Source organism: Metopolophium dirhodum, chromosome 1 (assembly GCF_019925205.1).
Source record: "Metopolophium dirhodum isolate CAU chromosome 1, ASM1992520v1, whole genome shotgun sequence".
Lineage (NCBI taxonomy): Eukaryota > Metazoa > Arthropoda > Insecta > Hemiptera > Aphididae > Metopolophium > Metopolophium dirhodum.
In genome coordinates, this window is record NC_083560.1 from 115,031,030 (window position 1) to 115,057,684 (window position 26,655).

The 26,655-nt window shown below is 30.5% G+C and overlaps 2 protein-coding genes and 1 pseudogene across 2 annotated transcripts; 2 read left to right on the plus strand and 1 right to left on the minus strand.

Moving 5' to 3' along the window:
- The first annotated feature begins 532 nt into the window (after positions 1-532).
- On the plus strand, positions 533-1,431 carry LOC132952215 (uncharacterized; annotated as a pseudogene).
- Positions 1,432-20,898: 19,467 nt separating this feature from the next.
- On the minus strand, positions 20,899-24,261 carry LOC132933614 (uncharacterized). Its single transcript, XM_060999879.1, has 2 exons — positions 24,153-24,261; positions 20,899-21,696 (listed from the first exon to the last, which is right to left on the minus strand). The coding sequence occupies exons 1-2, from the start codon at positions 24,163-24,165 to the stop codon at positions 20,909-20,911; spliced, it is 801 nt and encodes a 266-aa protein (XP_060855862.1). The 5' UTR covers positions 24,166-24,261; the 3' UTR covers positions 20,899-20,908.
- Positions 24,262-26,097: 1,836 nt separating this feature from the next.
- On the plus strand, positions 26,098-26,655 carry LOC132933486 (uncharacterized). The gene is made up of 2 exons (XM_060999756.1): positions 26,098-26,449; positions 26,527-26,655. Exons 1-2 carry the CDS (start codon positions 26,098-26,100, stop codon positions 26,538-26,540), a joined length of 366 nt encoding a protein of 121 aa, XP_060855739.1. The 3' UTR covers positions 26,541-26,655.

The window sequence follows — 26,655 nt, forward strand, 5'->3', positions numbered from 1 at the left end:
CGGTTGAGGGCGTACGATAATTTTGGCATGTGTACGGTCTGCGGACGGACGGGTAAAGAATGTCAGAATAATACGGTATTTTGAAAATTTCTTATAAAAAAACGTCTTATGATATAATATTTGTTTATTTTGTAATATTATATAAATAATTAACATTATATTATATTTTTTCATAAGTTAACATATAAGACATTATTATTAAATAATTTTATTTATTTACTAATCATTGATAACGTATCACCATGTTATCATATACTGACTCCCGACATTCCCTCTTAAATTCAAAAATATAGCGTAAACTTTAAAGTCAACCCCTATAAATTATCAATGATAATGTATCATATAAGCCTATAGGTGACCTACTGACATAAGACTCTTAGAGTGAAATATACCACATATATGGGATTTTTACAGTGGTTATTTACTGTTAAATATATAACACATATATGGAATTTTTACTGTGGTTGTTTGATGTTCATCAGTTATAGTGATATTTAGCCAAATAAATTATTTATTTTTTTTTTAATTCATCATGACTGATTCTATGGATTCAGAGTATGATATGTCAGATATAGAATTAACTTCAAAAGCACCCAGAGGAGAGCAGTCCAAGGAATTAAGTCATAGGAAACAAAAGTTTCGAGATGAATGGCGATCAATTAAAGAATTTAAAAATTGGCCTGTACCTGATTACCATTTGAAAGCATATTGTTGTTATGCCGATTACAAATGGTTTCAGAATTGACTACTATAAAGAAGCACATGAGAAGTTCGAAACATATAACCTCAGCAAAATCCATAACTGGTATGAAAACAGGATTATATTCGACAACAGCTATAAAGAAAGATGACGAAGCAATAAAAAGAGCTGAACTAAAAATATGTGGATTTATAGCTGAACACAATATATCGTTCAACAGTATGGATCATTTGACTCAAGTTTTGAAAGATGCTTTTCCAGATTCCAAGATTGCCCAAGGCCTTCATTTGGGTACAACCGAAAGCACTAACTTAGTTAAAAATGTAATTGGTCAAAATCAAAAAATAGATCTAGTAAATTATATAAAAAAAACGAACTTTAGCATCATAATAGACGAAAGCACTGATGTAGGAACATTAAAAACGTTGTGCATATGTATTCGTTATTTTAATAGCGAACAAAATAAAATAGAATCAAAATTTTTGGATTTAGTTCAATTGTTCAAAGATGGTAATTCTGCAAATGAAGGTGCTACTGCAGTAAGAATTTATGATGAAGTACTAAATTCATTACAAAAAGAAGGAATACCATCGGAAAACGTCATAGGGTTTGCATCTGATGGTTGCAATACAATGATGGGCTAATGGAATTCTGTTTCTAGGCGTTTCAAAGAAGATTTTCCTGGAGTGATGATCCAAAAATGTATTGGCATTGGCATTGTGTGCAAGTGATATTATAGTATCTGATAATAATGTATTCATGTTTGTAATTATTCATTATTTTTAGTGTATAATAAATTATTATTTTTTTTATTATAATAATTATTATTTAAAACTTATATTTTATAAGACTAGTCACGTGTAATTAAAACATTAATTATGAACATATTATAATTTATTATAGTAGTTATAGGTTATGACTGTATTTTTCAATTTTTGTTTGTTAATTAGCTTATGGTTATCAAATATGAATTATAGTGATTAAAGTGATAAAAGATAATATAATTATTAACAACACTATCATATTTGTAAATTGGTTGTACCTTGTACGGTCCATTGGTATTTTTTTAAAAACCAGTGTACGGTCCTCATACGGTAATTTCATACATTTTCCCCCAACCGTGAACCATTCAGATATGGCAACACTGACAGTACTACACTACACACCAGTCACGTTGTTAGTTTGTTGTGTTTTTGTTTTGTTTCTAACTGTGAGTGTTGCCACGAACGTCACAGTACCTGTGCCGGACTATCGCGATCCTTCCCCCCGACAAGTTAAACGCCAGAACAGAACTATAAAAATAACGTTGTTAGTTTGTTGCGTTTTTGTTTTGTTTCTAACTGTGAGTGTTGCTACGGACGTCACAGTACCTGGACCGGATAGATAATAGTAATAACTAATAAGTGACCTTATATTTTGCAAGCTGTACTATTTGCACATCGTACGACTCAACATACTTCAACAAATTGTTCTCCTTTCCAAGTCTTATATCAAAGAGAACCCATATTGCCTGTTGATATTTATAATTTAAAATCAATCGAAGAAGGCATGTTAATATCTCATGATCTTAGTATCATATCCAATGATGACATATTTGATAAAGTTGCTTTTAATAAAACATTTGAAAAAATGTTAAATATAAGGAGTATAATGGAAGATTAAGTCCACACAATCATCGAAAATGCTCAAGTACGGCAACGAGTTTCATACAACAAACGCCATAAAACTGATAGTGTTTAATGTAAATGACAAGGTTTTACTTAAAAATCTCAAGAGAGATGACCGCAAATAAGGTTGGAGTGAACTTCCCTGGAAACCAAAAATTGGTTATTATATTATTGATTCTATAAATTCAATTAAAACCTGTGTCCTAATGTATAAAGGCAAAGTTATGAAAACAAGGCAAAACTTGTCATATTTAAAACATTATTTTGATAAAGATCCAACTTGACGATGATATTCCAGGAAATGTATATCAATCAAAAAAGTTAATTGGAAAAAAAAATTTAGTGAAAAAATTACCGAAAATCTTATTGTTGTACAGTTCTATAGTTATGCTTTGTATTTTAGTGTGTAAGTGTGATGAATAAAATGCTTGTACATATTATATATTTGTCATCTAGCATAATAAGTAGGGGAGAGTGGGGCAGATTTGAATGCGGGGTACATTTGAATTTGTCTAATATAATTTGTTACAGATTATTTATAATTATACAAATAATAAGGTATGTTGGTTACACTGTTCTGTAGACCATATGTGATTATCTGGCATTTTCTGACAATTTTGTGATAAGAAAAAATGATAATGTGATTAACTGACTTTTTAAAAAAAAAAATAGCGGGTTCCGTAAGAACTTTTTTGGAACCAAGATCAGAAATCGTAAGTATTGAATTATGTATACCTATTCAAAATGTTGTTGCCTAGTAATACAATGTACATACGTTATTTATAGTTATTAAAATTTATATTGCTATTATTCGTTAATATTTTGGCATGGGGCAGATTTGAATTTTCATTTATGGGGCAGATTTGAATATTTTTTAAATATAATATTTCTCAAAGTTTATTTTTTATTTTTCATTTGTATGTTTAGAATATAGTGCGAAATTATGAAAAAAAGAAGGTAGTTGACTTAGAGGTCAAGATAAAAACAGCAGTTGAAGAAATAAAAAATGGTAAATGTGTCAAAAGAGCAGCTGAAGACAACAATATTAAGCACACAACTCTATTTTATAGAGTGAAGAAAATGAAGACTGCTGATGGTAATTGGATCAACAATGAAGTGCTTAAATTCCAATCCAAGTATAGTGTCAAACAAGTATTTACTCAAACACAGGAATTGTTACTAGTCGAATACATAGTCAAATGTTCAAAGATAAATTATGGGTTAACAACAAAACAAATTAGAAAACTTGCATATGATTATGCCATAGGGTGTAATATAGAAGTTCCTCCTTCCTGGAACTCATTTCTTATATCTGGAATTGACTGGTTCACTGGGTTCATGACAAGACACGTAGATTTAGCTATAAAAAAGCCTGAAAACAAACTAGCTTGTCACGTGCAACATCTTTTAATAAAACCAATGTAATGAATTTTTTGATTTATATGAACGTGTATTACAAAAATATCCAATGTCTGGTGATCGTATCTATAATGTTGATGAGACTGGGGTGGCCACAGTATTAGATCCACCTAAAATAGTAGCAAAAAAAGGAACCAAGCAAGTCGGACAGTGTGTGTCAGCTGAGAGAGGTTCGATGATAACCGTAGTGATGACTGTGAGTGCCACTGGACATGCTTTACCACCAGCTTATATTTTTCCAAGAGCTCGATTTAATGACACTTTGATGATAGGTGCACCTTTTGGAAGTCTAGGTTTAGTTAACTCACCAACAAGTGCGTGGATAAATTCAATGTTGTTTGTTAAAGTATTAGAACATATTAAAAAGTATTCTAGGTGTTCAAACGAAGAAAAAATAATTTTACTTATGGATAATCATGAATCCCATTGTTCCTTTGAGGCTGTAAAATATGCAAAAGAGAACGGAATTATCCTTGTTACATTTCCGCTACATTGCACTCAACACCTGCAACCACTTGATGTTGGTATATTCGGCCCATTTAAATCAAAAATGAAAATATCAATGAATGACTGGATGGCTATGAACCCAGGGAAAACATTAAAGATCCATGATTTGTCACATCTTACTAAAGAACCATTCATACAATCATTCAACCAGCATAACATTACCAAAGCATTTAAAAAGTCAGGACTATGGCCTTTTTCAAGACTTGTTTTTACTGATGAAGACTTTGCTGCTTCATATTGTAACGAGACAAAATTGGTATTGCATGCGCCATCTGGTGGACGATGCTAGTATCCATGGAGTAGGTACCATTATTGCACAAGGTACGTCTTTTTTAACACTTTACGCATAAATACCTAAACTACCGGCCGCGTAAAGTATTGTAGGCAGTGTTATTGACGTATACCATGCTACTCGTAACACGACAATAACAATCATATTGTAAAACACGCGAAACGACAAACTTATGCTAATCGCACATGCGCCGCACAGAGTGCGCAACGGTGTGCGCGCTCTGCGACGGGACATTTACGGCAACTTTACTCATCGGAGAAGCTTTTAATCGCTTTGCCATTACCAGGAATGGATAAAGAATACAAAACAACATCTTTTCCACCTAGCCGCCCATTACAAAATCATGCGCATCATACAAGAAGATCACCAAACATGGTCGATGCAAATCAAGGTATTAATCAACACGTGATTGCAACAAACTACAAATATATAGGCCTGATTCAGGGCCACGAACGAATTCACGCACCCAGTCCGATCAATTGCACTGTTGCTATCGTCTCTCTTTCATGCGATACCGTTCTCGCTTAATATAATTCCGACTACCGCCGCCTGTACCCCTCTCCCTACCTGGACGGTGTGAGTAGTAATACGTCTTTGTGCGTATTGGCAAGCTACTCACGCCTACAGTGCCGGAGAGGGTTTACCGCCATACCCTATACGCCGGATCGGTAGTAATACGCTATCAAACGTATTGACCAGCTACCTGTCCGTCTTAGCAGCGGTTATTGAAACGTGATAATACGCCGAATCATATGATCACTGACGCGCACTGTTATCACGCCGATTATTGCTAACATTTATTTTGTACCGCCGCCGTTGACAGTTGTTGCTGCCGATTACCCACGCCGCTGTGGTATTCACCGTGCGACGTTTGTTTGTCGCTGCCGATTCTATCGCCGACACTTTATACCGCCGCTAATTATAATATTATACGCGCCGGTATTTTGTTCACCGTGCGACGTTTGTTTGTTGCTGCCGATCACACCGTTGTTATTCATTGGGTCAGAGCGTGCAGGGTGCCTGCCGCCGCCCACGGATAATATACTAAACGGTCGAAGCCAAGCGCTGTTAGCCAATCAAAAACAATTACTGATTATGACGTCACAATAGACCCATCATTCCCGCGATGTATTCTGTGATGTACAAAATATATTACAAATAACAATATAAACAGTAAAGTCAGTAAACACATTAATTATCGAAATTATTCTCAATATTAATTGATATTTAAACAGATATTATATATTATATTATACTGATCACCGTCTACTAGAAAAAATTTAATATTTAAATCTATTCATTACAAGGTCTTATAATTAAATGTGTATTTCTTTAATTTTTTTGAAACATAATTTAAATTGCCCAATTCCAATGTAATTTAGTCCACACAAATAATGATCCTATTCTGTAGAATCAAACACATTTTTTTTTAACTAATAAAGGGTAATATTCTACAGAACACATTGAACTCTGTTTTTCAATATTTTAATCTCAAACTTTATATATTATGTCTTCAAAAATAACAGAATTTTTAGCTTTTTTTAAAAAATTATATTAAACAATATACTTACCTAATGTAACTAATTGGTTTGATAATAGTTGGGAAAAGAATAACACTTTGATTATACTAAGTTCAAGCTAAAAAGGAAAAATATTCTATGTATATAACCGTGCAAAATATTTATTAAGTCAAACCATAAAATACAAATAAATAATTATTATAAATACATTTAAATCCATTATAAAAATAATAATACAATGTTGTCAAAAATATATTAAAGTATTTATCTAAGTAGCAGTAGCTCTGGATAGAGACCTCATTGGTCAATAAAAACTGAAGAGAAGAAGAAGATTTACCTAAGTAGTAATTTTTTTCATTTTTTTTTTTGACTTCCTATCTGTATCACTGTAAGGTCTTTTTTGTGTAGCAATTAAATTATTATTAAGTTGTTTTATTCTAATGTAAGTTCTTTGAAGGACAAATGATTTAATCAAATCTTCAGGCATGTCATAACATTTTTTCTTTATCAGCTTCGTTAGCCTTTTGACAATATTAGCATCAGGATTAATTTTGTCTTTGTGAAACTTTTTGAACATATTTTCAAAAACCTTAGCTTTTTCAACCCAAGTCGCAGTGGGTTCTGTTAAACCTCCATATGATAAATGTTGTAGCCAACTTGGTGCACTATAGGAATGATCAGGTTTGTTGTCCTTAGTATAATTTCCTAAATGAGGATATTTGTTTTTGAATTTCCTAGCGAGCCAACCGGAAAGATAAATAAAACCATCTTCTTCATTTGGTGTTTCAGAATTATTTTGAGATGATTCACATGATGATAAACTACTATCTGATAATTCATCATCATTTTCATTATTATTTATTTTAATATCTGCAGTTGCTATAACATTAGCTACTAAGTACTCTTCTACATTTGTGTTATTATGTTCCATTTCAATATTAAGTTTTTCTTGTACAACTCCAGGATTTTTGCCGAGAACGATTATTCTTATTCTATAAATTGCATTCAATGGCGTAGGATGATCATGAAGTCCTCCTCGGCTTCGAATAGTAGAAAAAAAACTTTCAAGGCAATCTTGGTTCAACCTATGTGTAAGGATATAATCTATGTTATATTTCTGTTTCAGATCTTCAAATAATAATTTAGTAGATGTTATAGATATCAAAATTCCTTTTTGGAAAGTTTGTAGAGTGTTTTTTCCATTACATCTCATTGAAAATATTAATTCATGCATTTTATCCAAACATTTATTTTGTTCTGAAAGATTTAAGCCATACGCCTTCTTTGTACATAGTGTTTCAGTAGATGTATATGAGTTCATAATGTCATACCAATTACTTATTACTTCAATAAATTTTCCTGTATTTTCAGATAATATTTTATTATATCCAGGCTTGTAATGGCATAAAGCTGTTGCGACACTATGTGATAGTAGTTGGGCTGCTAATCCCACATTTTGCCTTTCAGCCTTTACACATTCTATATGTTTTTCAGATAATTTATGACAAGTAGAAATTTCTGACTTGGTTATTTTTAATAACTCTTTTAACGGTGTTGAATTTACATTTGAACCATCTGAAAGAACAAACCCTGTATCTATTAGCCAATTGCGAGTGAGTTTCAAAAGATGAGGTGCATCTGCAAAGTAATAAATTTTATCATTTGTGGTAGGATGTAAAAAATAAGTATTTTCAATAGATATATTTAATTTTTTCCACAAGCCTATATTAGCACCTCCACAATCGGATACACATGCAACAACTTTATATGAATTATCATGTAATATAGATATAATTTCATAAAGGATTTCTGGTGTTACGATTTGATCAAAGTTTACATAAACAGGTTGTTTCCAATTTTTAAATAAGCCTCTAACCATAATTACTTGCATTTGGCGATATGGCCCAATTAACTGATCATTTTTTTTGTCATATTCAAAAGCGGTTTGTATTTTCATTTCATCGAATTGAATGACACATATTTTTTCTAACTCATTGAAGTTAAGTGCTGCTATTTTCATTATTCTAATGACATCCGATAAAATGCCTTGACGAAAGCTTAATCTTGAAGCCCATTTGACTAATGTGGAAACATGTGGAAGAGGATAATGTAATTTATTTCTAAGATAAATATAACACCTTTTGCTTAGATATCTTATTGTAAAAGCCTTTGATATATCATCTGTGCCCCAAATAACTTTTTTTCGTTGTTTTGTAATAAGGCTTAATTGAGTCTTACTAAAAATTGATTTTAAAGCTTCTTCTAAGCAATGTGTTTGGCTAGTTTGTTCTCCAAATTTTTGGGAAAGTAAATTGATTTTTTTGTTTAACATGATTATACGGTTTTTTTGGTTTCTTTTTAGTTCTGATAAATGTTTATATTTTGTTTTTAATTTTTCATACTTATCTTCAATAACGGGATGTACATCTTCAGGTGATTCATCTTCAATTTTTTGAGTTGGTAGGATTAAATTTTTTACAATATTTTCGTTTGTGCGTTTATTCGCACGTTGTTGTCTTGATGTCACTTGTGTGGAAATATCTGAAGAACATTCTTTCAAACATTGTGTAGGAATAGCTGTAAAATATATACATATAATATAATTAATAATGATGTGTACCTTATAATATATTATAATATTATAAGGAAACTAGATTGCTGGGTGAAGAGTGTATTACATCAGGAAATATGAGCTTAATGTATGGAGGTATTACAAATAACAAGCATGAAAATGGAGTAGGATTCCTAATCAACAAAAAACTATTACCTTGGGTCAAGAAATTTAGAGCAATCAACGATAGAATATGCTATATACAAATTAATATGAAACATAGAAATTTAGCGGTGATATGCACATATAAACACTAACATATTAACACAACATTTATTAGCTTAGACCATATATGTTATTATTAAATTTGAGGTAAAATTACAAAAAAAAAATTGTATGTTAAAACAAAATGTTAATATCAAAAATTATCCATACCTTGAGGTTTTAATTTTCTTTTAGTTTTAATGTTCATCAATTGACTGCGGAGATCTACTTCAAAATCATCATCTATAAAATGAATGCTACAAACTGTACTAGTTTTTGGATTCCATGTATCTTTTCGTCGACAAGCATTAACCCAAAGATTACACAATTTTTTATCCTTAGGAAATGTATGATATGAAATGTTAAGGTCCTTTTTCTTAGTCACTTGCAAACTGTTGGAACACAAAGCTACAGCACACCTAGTACCTGGCATCTATATCATAAATTAATAAAAGTTTTTAATGACATAATAATAATACTATTATGATATACTATATTCCTAACAAGTTGAGTTGACCCTATGTGACATATTCGATGCTTGAATAAGTATTCCTTAAATTAATTTTAATAATTAAAAAATACAAAATGTATAATAGTAACTAAAACCAATGCAAGGTAGTTTAAGCAATACTTTTTTTTTTCTTTTCTTTAGCCATAGTCTCGTTTATGGATAACATCTGAGTCATAAGTATAGCTTATGTGATACCTACTTATTCTTAAGTATTGACTATGTATACGCCATACGGCCCATAATAGTTTGTGACACGTCACATTTATGTCACACAATAATATATTAATTAAAAATTAAATATTTACGAATTAGGAACTTACTTTGCTTGAAAACTGAAAACTGAAAACTGGCAACTACTTGTCTGCTTGAAAACATAAAACAAACTTAACAAACACATAAGACATTACATTATGATACTGAATAATATTGATATCAGTATATTACAGACAACAGAGGTCTATTATGACGTCACGGTATTAGAAACCACGCCCCCTTCGTGGTACAATGCTTTGACCGTTTAGTATATTATCCGTGGCCGCCGCCAACATTTTCGATCGCAGCCGTTTGTTGAATATAGTACGCCGAATTACCACCAAGGATTACACCCACTATCAAAGAGCCGAGGATTATTGTTATCAATCGCGGAGACAGTCAATTCCCGTCGGTGGGTAGGGGGCAGTTGTCCGAAAAATGATAAGGCAGCTTATACCACAATACCATACCAGCATATACCAGCATTTTACAGTGACACCAATTTGAAAAAACATCGTACAGTGATGCCATGCTAGCGGCACTCGTCGCTACGCTCCTCGGCGCCGTCGCTCCGCTCCGCAAATCGAAAATATCCCCCGACTTGCTGTGCAACACCACCTCAAGTTGGTCACAGGGTAACCACAGGTTAACCACTGTACAACCACTCTTATCGGTCTTTATCATTATTCGGACAACTGCCAGCCACCGCCCGTCGGTTACGTGAGTCAATCCGATTATAACATATGTAGCTCGAAGAGCCAATATCATATAAAAGAAAATATTGTATTGAATACCATTATATAACTCATACCTAATATTGCTGTGGCTTGACTAAGCATAATAATATCATATAAAAGAAAATATTGTATGCGAACACTACAAATATTATAAATACATGTAATAATAAAAACACCTTATATATTTCAAAAAAGCAAATCTTGGTGTTTTTTGTCGTTACAATATGTAACTGACCGTCCAATTCCTGAACAGGTGTTTCCTGCACCGCCAATCCATGAAAATCCAGATGCATCCGCAGAGCATTCACAAACATTGTCTACATCTGTAGAGCAACCACAAATATTGCCTACATCATTGTCACCTACTCTACATACTGATTTGGGTAAGAGTGGATATTGCTAAAATATTTACAAATGTAATAGTTGTTAGAGATAAATATATTACAGATTTATTTAAAATTATTTTGTTAATTTATTTATTTTTTTATAGATTCTCATGCTCAAGACAAAGTTACTACTCCAGAAGATATTCGTCCTTATCCTAAAGCTGGACCTAGAGTTGAACAAAGATGAGGACGCAAGAAAGGAACTGCAAGAATATTGACAGAGACCCCTGAAAAAGACAAAATTGAAAAAGAAACAATTGAACGCCAGAAAAAAAAAGTTAAGAAAAATGTTATCAAGAAATTGTCTAAACCAACTAAACCCCTAACTGTAGAAAAAAATTATTTGATAAAGTATCAGAAAAACCTAGTGATGACAGTGATGACAATTCAAAGACTGATTTGGATGGAATAACCTATGGCGACTTTGTATTGGTTAAATATGATACAGTGAAAAGTACAACCTTTTTTGTTGGATGTGTAGAAGATTTTAATAACCTAACCTAACCCTTGCACATTTGTTTACCCTGATGAAGACGATATAGACCAGATACCACACTCAGTTATTGAGTTATTATTACCAAAGCCAAAAGTTTCAGGTAACACAAAACGGAGTAAAGGAGTCTTGGTTTTCCCTAAAGTTTAATTTGAAAATTATAATATGGGTTGAGGTAAAACCTTATCCATTTGTTTTTATAAGTTTTTATGATTTTGTTTAAATATAGGTAGAGGTATACCTATTTTATACATTGTTAAGTTTTAAAAAATGTTGTTGAGTGTTTTAAGTGTATACTAAAACTTATAATATAGTAATAATTACCAGTAGTTTCAACAATGTTCCTATATTATCTAGTTTTATGAACAACTAATATTAAATTTATTAAGCATATAATTACTATAATGTTCCTATTGTTATTAACTGTATTATGTTGTGTTATATCTATGATGAAATAAAGTAAATGTTTTATTTAATTTAGTACCTATTTATTTATGTTCAAAATTCAAATGTGCCCCTTTAATTGTATAAGACACATTCAAATCTACCCCATAGATGGGGCACATTTGAATAAAAATATTGTTGACTTCATAATTAGAAATTAAATTAGTTATTTAATATATGAGGTTGTTATGAGTCAAATAGTATTCACAAACATCTAGACTACAGATTGTAATTATCAAATTCAAAATTTGTTAAAAAAATTAAAATTAAAAAATTAAAATGTGAATTTCATTCAAATCTGCCCCACTCTCCCCTAATAAATAATAAAAAAAAAAGTTTACTGGAAAATTTACCAAAATACTTATTTTTATACTGCAGTTGTAGGTACAGTTGTACTTAGTACTTATTTTAGTGTGTAATGTATAGGTAGGAATAAAATATATTTGTTATCTACCATAATAACTATCATAAGACGTATATTTTGATCCTATATTAATATATTAATTGGTACACTAGAAAATTATAAATAAAAAAAGTAACAAAAATGTTGATTGAATTTGAATTTACATTTGCATTAAGTTAATGCTATTCATCTAAAACATTTAAAAAAAAATTGTTCGTATTAAGTTTATTAAAATAACAAAACAAACTTAAAGATATTTAATTCCGGGTACCTTATTCATTTTAAGTCTTTACTCTTTACTACGGAAAATGAACTAAAAATGCAATAAAATGACCTAAAAAATTAAAACGTCAAAAAATGCAAAATAAGTTTCATAAATGGATTCGTAGTTACATAATTCAAATTATGTACTTGCATAGCTACGTTTCACAATCCCCCCAAAAAATACACTTTTCTACAAATTCACAGCCCTATTAATAAGCAATTCTATTGGAAAGAATGGTTAACACAATTTAATGTTCTTGAATGATTAATAAATGGGCAGAGAAATATATCCTATTATTTTATTTACTTGTATTACAACTGGTTTTATATTTCACTCAACTACATACTACAATACAGTTTATAGCAAATTTAAATTATGATTTAATTATTCAAAAAAATAAAATTAATTCTGTTATAAAAGTATTATAAATAATTACCTATATTTCAGGGATTTGGGCTACTGAAGTTGAGCTATTTGCTGCAGCTCTATTAATGAACACAACTATAATGGTAGTGTCATTAAAATTTTTGTCATAACCATGTTATCCGTAACTGGTTCACCCGCTACTCAGTTTCCTTCCTAAATTGACCAATTTAGAAACATGCGTCGACATGTCATCTGTCGGTTCCCTTGAATAACTGAAAAATTTCTGTTGAAGCAGACTTGCCTCAGACTTCTACTCTTAAATATTTAGCAGTTTCTCTCACATTTCCAATGCAGATTCACAGTTAATCAAATAGTGTAATGGACCATCGTCCACTGAGGTAACTATTATTTTTTGACATTTACCTCCGCTTTTAGCCAAGCATTTGTATACTTTTGCCAATGTGCTTTGGCATCCTCGTTCGTCTCTGTTTCCGACGACTTTTTGATAGGTAAACCAGGTTTAGTTCATTCCTGAAACTATTACCTGAAACTATACCACCTACTTCCAAGGCATTAAGTATGACCTTCAACGGCCCGTTTTCCGCACATAATTTTGTTATCTTCACCGAGTCTTCCATGACTGATGGCTCCCGTATACTTGACCTGTATATCAATTTACCAACAAAATTTTACCTTGTACCTTGATCCGCCGTTTTGCCGAAATCCAAGGTATCTCCGACTGATTGTAGTTTTCTGCGTTAATACAAATATAAAAATACTTCGATCACGAATTCACTAGACTGTGCGTCTAGGCCCATAACCTGTTGAAAGTGAAGCTTGACGTACTAATGACTTAAGTATTAGTATAAATGAATAATAACACGACAATATGATTATGTATAAGTATAATATATAATAACGTACAACTGGACAATTTAACTGTGACTGTACACACACACCGTATACGCACTGTACGGCGATGCCTATGGAAGTGAGTATTACATACTTCAAACGCTTTATATATATCCACAACCTAGGTCATGGTAATCCGTAAAGAGAGTGAGTCGTATACTCGTATAACTAGATACTAAATTATATCAGCTTCGCATTTATTCCAAGTTGTATCCCAGTTAGAGTCATTAACCTTTTTTTTTTTGTGCTGTTATTGTGGCACTGTAGAGGGGAAAACTTTACCTTATAGGTCATCCTTCTCTCTACATCCACATCGTTTATTAAAAAAATATTCAGTTACAACGTAGCTATATTTTACAATAATTTGAGAGCTCTATCTCTCGTGCTGTGGCCTTCGGCCTATAACAGATTTTATCACAATTGGAAAAGGTGATAGATCACGTAGGAGCGACGGCAGAATCAGTCCTAGGCAGTGCACAAGGACAATCAGCACGACCGGGAGGCGGTGTTCCAACAGCCACATGCCACGGACCTGCTACGCCCCTAGATAACGCCGACCAATGGGCGGGAACGTATCTCTGGCCGTGACAGAGAGATGCGCACGCCAAACACAAGATAGCTGTCTCATCTATGACCATCGCTTCCAAACTTCAAAAACCGTTTTCTGGGATAGTGGACGACGACGTGATCAGTGCCTTGACGGCACCGAAAGTGTTACGGAAAAAACCTGCTGGAATAGATGCGCTTAAGAGGTATGTGGGAGCGGTGGCCAAAGATTGGCCGATACCACAAGTAGTAACATGTTCTTTCCCACTGTATCTTCACAATAAAATGTTGGTGAAGATAGGGCAAAAACGAATAGCCCAAGAAATGCGACAGCTGTTCTGCATCATCCAACGGAAATGGAAAGATTACATCGCAGACCTAGCTCAGCCTGATGAGTACAGGAAGGTACCTACTATAATGGCTGTGCCATCAGCGTATGAGTAAATCTTACCATTGATATTGAGATTACTAAATGTATGCAGCATACATTATAAATATAATTCAGTGTCGTAGCCAGGAAGTGGGCACTGGGGGCACGTGCCCCCCGAATTTTTTTTTTAGCTTGTTTTATATTATATTATATGTTTGATAAATTAAAAGTTAAGGCTGTCGAAAGCGAACCACTTTGAAGGGATCGTATTTAGGAAATATTGTACATCCATCATTAGTGGCGTGTGACTGATCATTAGTGTGTGTGAGTTCCCCAAACGCTTTATATAATTAAAGATAAACCACGGGTAAGATTTTTGGACCTCAGTAACGTACAAACTACACATCACTATATTTTGTGATAAAAAAATATTCAACTCCCATGTGCCACAAAACTCCCAAAAAAACGGAAGAAAAGTTCACCCAGTACCAAAAGCCTTATTTTAATTTTGAAAACATATTTGAATTCCTTAATCTCTTTTCTATGTTATGTAGGACATGGATTTTTGATTTGTTGTATTGTTTAATTAGTATAGAATATAGATGTATATTAATAATTGATTTTTTTTTTCAAAATTTACTTTTACTTTAGTATAACTCATAAAAAAAATTCGATTTCTGGTGATGGAACTGTACTAAGAGGACTCATGTATTTGTAATCTTACACAAGCACTACATAGCAAATTTTCGTTTATTAGTTTAAATAGTGTGATGTTAGTTTTTGTATTAGAGTGAATTACGGAGACAACAAATGCATGGGCAGTATTAGCGTTATGGAATTTTTTCAAGAGGGGAATATAAAATTTTGGAGCAGTAAAACTGCTTTGATTTTTTTCAACAGTATCTTGTTCGATGGGAAAGTGAATCTAGTTAGTGCATTTGGGAGGTCAAAATTTAAAATTTCCAATAGTTGGAATACAATAGTCGATACAATTTTATTTGTTGCATTAAAAAGCTTGAAAATTTAATACAAGGCTTCTACTATTTTGTTACAGTGAAAAATTAATTAAATTAAAAATACATTTGAAAATATTAAAAATCCATGGGCACAATTTTATTTTATAAACATTTACAGTGTTATTCATAGTCATCGTCACTTTCAATAAACTTGGTTTAATTCTTAGACCTTGGTTAAACTCGGGTTTAATAATGTATTATTCATAGTCAACATAGTCAATAGTCTAGGCTAAGTTTTGAAAAACTGGATTATCTTTGGTTTATTATAAACAGCCATAGAGCCATCCAAATTTCCATATTATTACTAATTGTTGCCAATCTAAAAAAAAAAATAATGTAAAAATACATTCTATGTTCTATTTACAGTTTTCCCATGTGTTTTTTTTTTCATGTCATTGTTATCGTTATATTTAATGAATTGTGGTAAAATATTTTTAGATTACCTATATGAATTTATTTTTAGTTTCGTGTTCTATTTTTGAGTTTATTAAAATGGATAAACAAAAAAGGGTTAATTGGGAAAGTGGAGAGAAACAGCTACTAACTGAAATCGTCACACCATTTATCAAAGTGATTGAAAATAAAAATTGTGACACAAATACGAATAAGTCAAAACTAGAAGCGTGGTCGCAAATTTATAAAGAATTTAATGGTAATTCAAAAACTCAAAGAATATTACTACAAATTAAAGGCGAATAGAAACGAATGAAAATAGTTTCCAAAAAAAATGTTTCGTCATATAAACAAAATTTAAAACAAACTGGATGAGGTTCTCCACCAGAATCAATAAACAAATTAGACATGACATTGCAGTCTTTAATGCCAATGGACTTTATTAAAGATACAAACGTTTTTGACTGTGACAATGACGGCTCCTCAACTAAAAAGGTATAGTATTTATAATTTTTATAATAATTGTAATTATAAGATTTTTGTCTTTTTTTCTGAGCTATTTATAGACATTTTTTTAACATAAAACATTTTAAATATTTTACTTTAATGTTGCTGTTAAAAAAAAGTAGTGATTTATCCTGTGACTACTGACCAGTGGCGCAACCAGGGGGGTGGACTCCGGGTCTGGACCCCCCCCCCCCCCTTGGCACGTATAATAGTAAATTAATTTCATTTTCTCAATAAACTTGAATAAAAATTAAATTTATAAATATAAATTGATTTTTCGACTACATCAATTAAGTAGTGTTGTGGCTACACTGCTACAGTGCAATAACCAATAATTTAATACTATCATGTTTACATGTTATCTGTGACCTTAATAATTATTATCATGACCATGGTTCTAGACATAGAGTAAACTATGGTTCTAGATATCTGATTTATCAACCAGGTTACATGGATTAGCGGTTCTTAACATACACCGAGAAGTTCCAGTTACAGAAGATGAAGTAATTGAAGTATTAGCTTCAATAAATCGCCGCTTAGATTTTTCATTGTAAAATTATGTCTTAAGAGGACGCTACCCATACATGCATGGGTAGCATCCTCTTAATTAGTTTAGTACTTATTTAATATTTAAAATAATAATAAAATTTAAAAAATGTATTGTTAATAAAAACATAAGAATATTGTTTATAAAAATTAAGATGGTTTATTTTGTCAGACCCCCCCATGAAAAATTCCTGGTTGCGCCACTGCTACTGACTCTTATTTAGGTAATCTTCTCTCTAAATAGTTTTTGATAATATTATTGACTTTGTTATTATTTTTAATTATGATTATTATTTTTTTTCTTATTTAGATTGGCATAAACAAAACTGTAACAAATGATTTCAAAATATTAGAAAAAGAGTCACCTGCATCATCGACAGCGACTTCAAATACCGGTATACAAATATGTGCTGAAAACTTAGATGAGTTTTTACAAACAAATGATTTTGAAGATGTAAGCCAATTTTATGTTAATTTAAATTATTTATTTGTTAACAAGTTATATTTAAATTTAAAGCACATAATTATTGATTATGACGTATTAATACACGATGAAGACCTTCAAAAAATAATGAAAATACCTAATCATGAGGAAGTAGATGAAAATGAATACAATTATTCACCTATTACAAATAACCAGACCAAAAAAGTAAAGTCTTTTACTATCATATAATGCTACCTTATAATGTTATATTGCTATTAGTAATTTATTTTTTATATGATTTAATTAAATATCGCAAAAAATAATATCAAATATTTAATATATATATAATAGTAATTCTATATTATATGCAGTGTTTGGAAGGAACGAGTTCCAAAAGGAACGGATTCCTGGAACGAATTCTTTTTTAAGGAACGGCACGTTGAACGAATTCCTTTTTATAAAAAAAGAACGAGAAAATGAACGAGTTCTTTTTTTCAAGGAAAAAGAACGAAATTTTTCGTTCCTTTCAAGTTCCAATTTACACAGATATATAAATAATTGAAATTGAAATATTTTTTTTTTTAGTGTGTATATTTCCAATATTATGATCGTTATCGAGTATCCGAGTATCAAACTTCACCGTTAAAGTGTTAGTCCTTAATCATTAGGTAGGTATTCTGGTACAGGGTACTCATTACTTATTGGTCATTAGTAACTTTATTAATATTTCTCATAAGTCATAACTCATAAGTTATAACTTAATATATAGAAATGGGTATAATATACTATTATATTACATTATTACGATATAAAATATAAATCCTTGTCGTTGCGTCAACGGAAAATAAAATAGCATGAACACCGAAGACTGAACAATAAAATCATTTATGAATTACGATGCGGGTCGGGACTATTGTAATACCTAGTACTTACCTACAGCTAAAATGTATAATAATATATTACCATATTAATATGACGTTACAATATTATTTTAATGATAATTATTTATAACAACAATAAATGATAAGATAGTTGACATACGAATAGATTACTAAAATACGTCATTTGATTATACCGAAAACCCCAAATGTCTGAAAAGTCAAATAATCGTATAGTCGAGAGTCGACAGCCGGTATCAGTGTTTCATTTTCATATTGTGAATAATGTGAAGACTTGAAGTGAATTGTGATTTGCATTTGTTATACAGTACTACAGTAGTTATAACCGTATAAAAAAAAAACTGCAGTCAGTATTATTTTCTTAAACTTAATAGTAAATTATAAATTTACTTGTAGGTATGTATAAGTATAATTAAAAATTAAAGTACCTAAATATATCTGTTAAAAAAAAAATTGATGGTTAAATAAGAATTTTAATTTTATCTGGAACTAAAAAAGGAACTAGTTCTTTTTCCAAAGGAACGACAAAGGAACGAATTCTTTTTTTTAAAAAGGAACAAGGAACGGAACGAATTCCTTTTTATAAGGAACTTGACAAACACTGATTATATGTATATAGTTATATTATTATTATATATATATTATAATTAATTGTTAAATCAATATTAACGCACGATAGAACGATATACTACTTATAAACGTAAAAGTACTGGAATCATATGGGGGTTCTTAGTAAGTAAGTAACATGTCTTAATATTAGAATTTGTATTTGTATTAGGTACAAAAAAAAATCAAGGATTTAACGGAAATAATTTAGATATACGAATGACTGAATACGAAGCAAATTTATTAAAAATACAAAAAGAAAAGTTTGAATTAGAAAAAAAGTTTTTGACTTTAGATCATCACCAGCGCTTTCTCATAAACGAAGCAAAATTGAAGTATTATGAATTAAAAACTAAACAGTTGGAGACCTTGAAGCAGATTCAAGATTCAAACTGTTCTAATTAAATATATGTATCAGATTACATTTTTAATTTCTCGTCATCTACTTATACTACGCAACAATTCTGTTATACCTAAGTAATAACATATATTATGTGAATTGTTTTTAAACTATATATTTATGACTGTTACAAAAATATATTGTTAAATATTAATATGATAATTATTAGGTACTATAAAATATATTATGAGATTTGTTTTTATTTACAAAAGTTACAAGAATAAAAATAAAAAAAGTTTTAACTAATAATAATATATGATATAATATGATATGTTATCTACCTATAATATACATATTACCAGGGCTCGGAACTTTATGCATTTGCATCTTTCTCAGGAAGCTGCATATTTAAAATCTGATTCGATACAAATTCGTTTCATGAACCATACAGTTGAAATACAAAAGTTGATGTTGCATATTTTTGCATATTTTACCAAATTTATATGATTATGCATATTTAAAGATTTTGAGTATATAAATGCATTTTATGGCAAAAATGTATAAGAAATCAACAACAAACAAGTTTTTGATAATTGAATATTGTTTAAAATGTTTTCAAGAATAAAATATTTATTTTTCCAATAGCTGTCACTATTACCGTCGGCGACGCTCGCCCGCATAGTTTATAGTGTTTTTACTAAGAAATAAGAATTGGCTGTTAGGCATTGGTCACACTACGCCCGATATTGGCCGATTCGAGACCGTCAAATTCGTCCGATTTTTCGGGTTCATTTATCGGCCGAATTTTCTGGTCTCACTACACCCGTCATCGGTCGAATATACACATCCGTTTGAATATATTGTAATATGCCTCATTCGTTGTTCAGTAGTTGTATGAAATGGAAGTAATCAACCAACTTTATTTTTTGGAAACCAGTCCTGTTCTAAAGTATTTACTGTTCAGTGAAAAAGTACAAAGGCAATGGTGGGTCAACAGAATATTTGAAGAAAGGGAAAAATATGGTGAATTTCACACGCTTTTCCCACAACTTTTAAAACAGCCAATCAAATTTTTTGAATATATGAGGGTATCACCTGAAACCTTTTTTTATATTTTGGAAAAAATTCGTCCATACATAGAAAAGTATTGCAGTTTCAGAAAATGCATAATTCCAGAAGAAAGACTTGTAGTAACTTTAAGGTAAATATTATTATTTATATTAGTATTAGTATTATTGTTAATAGGTAATCATTACTTAATATTTTTCAATTAATATATAAAATAACTAATATGAAATGAGATAATTATAATTTTCCGAGGCTATAATTACGTTTTTTTTTTTTACACAAATTTAATATAACATGAATAAAGTTATTGAACAAATAGATCAGTATAAAATAGTAAAAAAGTTTTATTGAACAAATTGATAAGAATAAAATAATGAAAACAACTTTTATTGAACAACTTAATAAAAAAACAACGTTTCGTACTTTCAGTTTAAAAAAAAATAATACATACCTTTTTAATATTATAGTAAAAAATTAACTTGCTTATAAAATATACATTTTTTTTTATTCGTTATTAATGTTTTGCCAAGAAGATAAACATGTATTATCTACAGCTGTAGGATTTAAGTTTGTTTGACCACAAGGAATAGTGTTCTTAATATTAGACTGGCAATTTGATGAAGAATATTCGGGCTGATTCATATAGTATGAGGGAATCGATGAATTGACAAAGAATGTTGAAGGAGTAAAAGTATTACTTGATCCAGTGGTATTTTCAGTTTGTTCTGCCATTACAACATTTTGAAGTTTAAGCCTTACAGCTAACTTTCTGTGTTTTGGTATTTCTCTTAAATGAGGCAACAAACTCATAAGGAAATAAAAATCTTCATCTTCATCATTTTTTTTTTTTTGTGAATTTGCCTGTATCGTATTGAACTGTAGAAGTTTTTGTTTTTCGATTGCTAGTAAATCTTGCATCACATCATTTCTTCCCTTCTTTTTTTTTGATGATGGTCCTTCTTCAAAAGATAAAATACCAGACGATGGATTTTCAGTATGTTTTTCAGAAAAACTTGTTTCATCAAAATCATTCACGACATCAATGGACGAATTACATGGTGAATTTGGAAAGCTCTCTTGTTCATCAATATGAGTTTTTGATTGTTCTACTATGTTTCCCACCATTTTTCTAGGAGTTATATTATCCTTTAAAAAATATAACGACTCAAAATATTTCCACTGAGATTCAACAGCTTCTTCTTCTAATCCTGATCCTGTGGGACGTTTTAATTTTTTAAATTCTTTCCTAAATGTATCTCTCAAACTTGCCCATTTAGTCTTTAAAATGTCACCTATGTAAAAAAAAAAAAAATTAGCCTACTAAATGTTTATACATATTATAATTATATTATATTATATTTGTATTTTTATTACTTCTTAGTTGTTTTTATTTACGGCATCCGTGCGGTAAGTTGAATTAATATTATAAAATTTTAGAAAATAAGTAAAATCATTATTCTTGGTTATTTAATACATAATTTCGTTCAAAATTGAACTTCAAATAACTAAAAAAAAAACTGTGTTCGTGTATATTTTTAGATTTTTTGATTATGGAAATAACTACTTATACCTACGGAGAACTTTGTTTTAAATGTTCAATCCTTAACTACAAAATTTGAACATCTTATAAATTTTTAATTACAAAATAATTATTAAATTTTAAATTTGATAAATATTGTCAATATTTTGAACTACAAATTCTTATAAAAAAAATAATGTCTATGTATTTTTAATATTTTCAACTATACTATTGTAGCAATATATCAGGAGTCTTGAAGGCTTTTTGGCCCAACACATAAAATTTTATTGATATTTATAAAAAAAAACTAATAAAATTGGAAACTGAAAATGTCCCTAAACAGTTCAAAACAAATGATAATATTTTGATCGAATTTTATCATGTATAGATAATGCCAATTAAACAACCAGTAAAAATTTCTTTTATTTGAAACATTTACCTCCACACCACCAATCAAAAAAAAAATAAATAATTTGGTTTATATCATAAAAACTTTTCAGTCTAACCATTGTGATCTGCAATTAGTATAATGTAAGTATATTACATGTATAAATGCATGCACACATGAAAATAAATAATTACGTAATATTTAATAAAGATTTAATCATTTAAATGTACTTTTTTGAGTAGATTCGTGGAATAATCTGCATAGACATAAAATACTCAAAATTGCAATTTTTAATAGGTCCCATCGAACAAGATACTGAAGTTGAAACCGAAACATTATTTCGACTATACTTATCGTATACACACACAAAAATTTTTTTAAAAAAATTAAATAAATAACACACATCATCATTGTTAAATCAATAAATTCATTGCTCCGCTCAGAATCTAAAACAACAAAAAAAATTTATTCTTAAAGTTAAAAAAGTTTAAAAATGTAATACAAGGTTTCTCACACAAATTTTTAAGTACAATAGCAGTTTAAACATTAAAAATACATAATATTATATATGCATGTACATGCATAATGTATATCATTATTTTTTATTTTTTCAAGTTCAAATTTAGTATTGCCATAAACATATTATTCCTGGGTACTTGAAACTTTTAGAAGTTCTTTAATTTGTTTTGCCAATAATTGCTTATTTTTTTTCAAGGAAATGTATGTTTATTTATTTGTATTTTTTAGGTATCTATCTACAGGCACATCTTATCGAGCGTTGTCATTTTCATTCCGTATGGCCCATAATACAATTGGTAAAATTATCTACGAGACTTGTAATGCTATTTGGGAGGTTTTTTCTAGCATTCATATGCCGTTCCCAAGCACTGAATTATTTGAACAAATTGCCTATGATTTTGAGAAACTATGGAAATTCCCGAACTGTATTGGATGTATTGACTCAAAACATATTCGTATAAAATGCCCAAATAACTCTGGTTCGATGTTTTATAATTACAAAGGTTACTTTTCTGTCCACTTACAAGGAGTCTGTGATGCCAAATATAAATTTATATCGGTTGATATAGGAGCATACGGACGACAGAGCGATAGTGGAATATTTACCGAATCAAATATTTTTAAAAATTTGGAAGCTAAATCCTTTAATGTACCTAATTACAGACCATTACCGAACACAACTACTCCAATGCCATTTGTTCTATTGGGTGATCAAGGATATCCACTGAAAGAGTATCTATTAAGACCCTATCCATTCGATAAAAATTTGGATTCGGCAAAAGAAACATTTAATTACCGTTTGAGCAAAGCTCGGCGTATGATTGAATGCACTTTTGGAATTTTGGTATCGAAATGGAGATGTTTAAAAACCGAACTTCAAATGAACCCGGAACATATTGATATAGTTATTAAGACTATATGTTTGTTGCATAATATTATCATCGATAAAGAAGGTATAGATGAAACACTACTGGAGCAGGTTCGTCGTGACCCAACTATAAACTCAGAAACACATTCAGTATCTAGACGCAATAACAGATCAAGAACGGAAGCATACATAATACGTGATACTTTTAAAGATTATTTCACAACTGTTGGAGCTATAAAATAAAAGTAACAATTGTTAAATTTTACCTATAATAATATTATATAATTATTCATAACCTAAATTTGTATTTTATTTATTATCTATTTATCAAATTTAATTCAGATTTACCACCATCACAATATTAATAATAATAATAATAAACAATAATCTCAATTACAATATTTTATTAATTTTCAAATTAAATTTATGTATTTACATTTTTATATTTACTTACCTTTGACCTGCATTTCTTTTTCAATTTCCTGCCACAATTTCCTGGTTATATCTCTATTATGGTGTTTTTTGCTTGTAGAATCCCATATAGGTTCTCTTTCAAAAACTAAACTAATTAGTCGTTCGCAATCAACCATTATTTCAAAATTCAAAGATACGTATTTTAAATAAAACACAGGCAATGAAACACAAAACTATCGACGTACGACGTACCGTCTTCTTACTAGTGTTTGATGTAAATGAATAATAATACTAATAATAATAATTGTTCAACTATATTGGTATTATTTCGGATTGGTAGACGATGCGCAGGAAATATCCATTTTCGGATTCAAACGGCCGATAAAAACAAATAATATTGTTTTTGCCCGTTAACGGTCGTATACGGCCGAATTATTCTGAACTAGTGTGACCATTATAAATAGATTCAATTGAATTAATATATTCGGCCGTATACGGCCGAATTCGGCCGAACGTTTTTCGGCCGATATCGGGTGTAGTGTGACCAATACCTTACTCTTACCGTAATGACTGCACAGATTATAATTTATATTGAAGTCGCTCGTTAGATAAAATTAAACAAAATACCCATATACCAGTGGGCAATGATATTGGCATATTGTATATTTGTGGTGTGTGTTAGTATGTGTTTGATCGTGTGTCGAAAACATATTCGATAACGGTGGTCTGTTACTTTAATAAATTAGTGTGTTCACTGTGTTCGTAGTTCGTATTGTTCGCTTACCGTGCTCGATTACCGCTTATGTGCCACGTAATATTCTGATTTTAATATTTGTCAGACAAAAGTTAAAATGCCTAAAGAAAAAAAAAATTTAAGTAGTCGTTTAAATACTTTCGTGTCTGAGTTCGGTAAAAATGTTTTTAGTATTGACACTAGGGTATTATTTTGCAAATATTGCGAAACGAAAGTCGATTCGGAAAGAAGATCCAGCGTAATACAGCACTTGAAAACAGAAAAACATTTGCGTTCTGTTAAACGTAAAGAAAATCAAAAAGAGACCAAGTGCCAACAACTATTAACCAATGATTTACCGTCTAAAAAATCGAAGTTCAACCTGGATTTATGCAAAGCTATGGTCTCGGCTAATATACCACTAAATAAACTATCAAATATAGAGTTTCGGACATTTTTGGAAGTTTATTCTGGAAAAGATGTCCCCACAGAATCTGTGCTTCGAAAATTCTATTTAGACGACTGCTACAACGAAATGATGGAAAAAATTAGGCAACGTGTTTTCGACCGAAAAATTTGGGTGTCACTTGATGAAACAACAGACGCAGAAGGTCGGTATATAGCTAATGTAATAATAGGGACTTTAGAAGAGGATACTGCTGGTCCAATTTTTTTACTGAATACTGAAGCCCTAGAAAAGACCAATCACTCTACAGTTTGTAAACTTTTTGACAAATCTTTAAGCATTTTATGGCCTCATGGGATAAGACACGACGACGTTTTATTATTTTTGTCCGACGCTGCGCCGTATATGGTAAAGTGTGGAAAATCTCTGAAAGCACTCTACTCTAAAATGGTACATGTGACTTGTGCTGCTCATGGCCTCCATAGAGTTTCGGAGGAAGTACGAAATCAATTTGGTACTGTTGATAAAATTGTAGCTAATGTAAAAAAAATATTTAAAAAAGCACCATCACGCATACAAATTTTAAAAAAATACGCACCGGATATCCCTTTACCTCCAGAACCAATCATAACCCGATGGGGTACCTGGATCAATGCTGTACTTTATTATTGTAAATATTACGAAAAAATTCGTGATGTTGTAAATATGTTGGACTCCAATGATGCTTTAAGTATAAAAGTTTCAAAAAAAAATTTGGTAAAAGAACACGTTCAAAATAATTTGGTTTATATTACTTCAAATTTTAAAGTTCTTTCTGAATCAATTTTGAAACTGCAGACTAAAAACATGCCTTTAGCTGAATCATTGAGTATCGTGGACAATGTTCAAACACAATTAAAATCCGTTCAAGGTGAACCAGGGAAAAAAGTCTATGAAAAAATGGAAAATGTTTTGTCTAAAAATATCGGTTTAAAAACATTAAAACAAATCTCGTCAATACTTAGTGGATCTATCTCCACCATGGATGGTCTTCCCGAAGATCTAACAACAAATGACCTTATTTTCTACAAGTACGCACCAATTACGTCAGTGGATGTCGAAAGATCATTTTCTGTTTACAAAAACCTTCTGAGCCACAACAGACGATCATTTAAACTTGAAAACATAAAAAAGCATCTTATCATTCAGTGTAATTCAGGTAAATATAATAATGAATACCTAACATGATTTAATAATCGCTGTATTTGATAAATTCTATTTTTTTTTTAAATTTAGGACTCTGGGAATAGATCCAGTATAGAACAGCTTCATTATCAAAAGAAAAATACAAATAAAATAAAAAAAAATTTTGTTTCTGTAATTATTAATTATGCTTTTAAATACATCTTTTATAAAATAATAAAT

Bases quoted from the DNA above. Each gene is read 5' to 3' on its own strand.
- LOC132933486 (XM_060999756.1), top strand. From the start codon at position 26,098: ATGCCTTTAGCTGAATCATTGAGTATCGTGGACAATGTTCAAACACAA.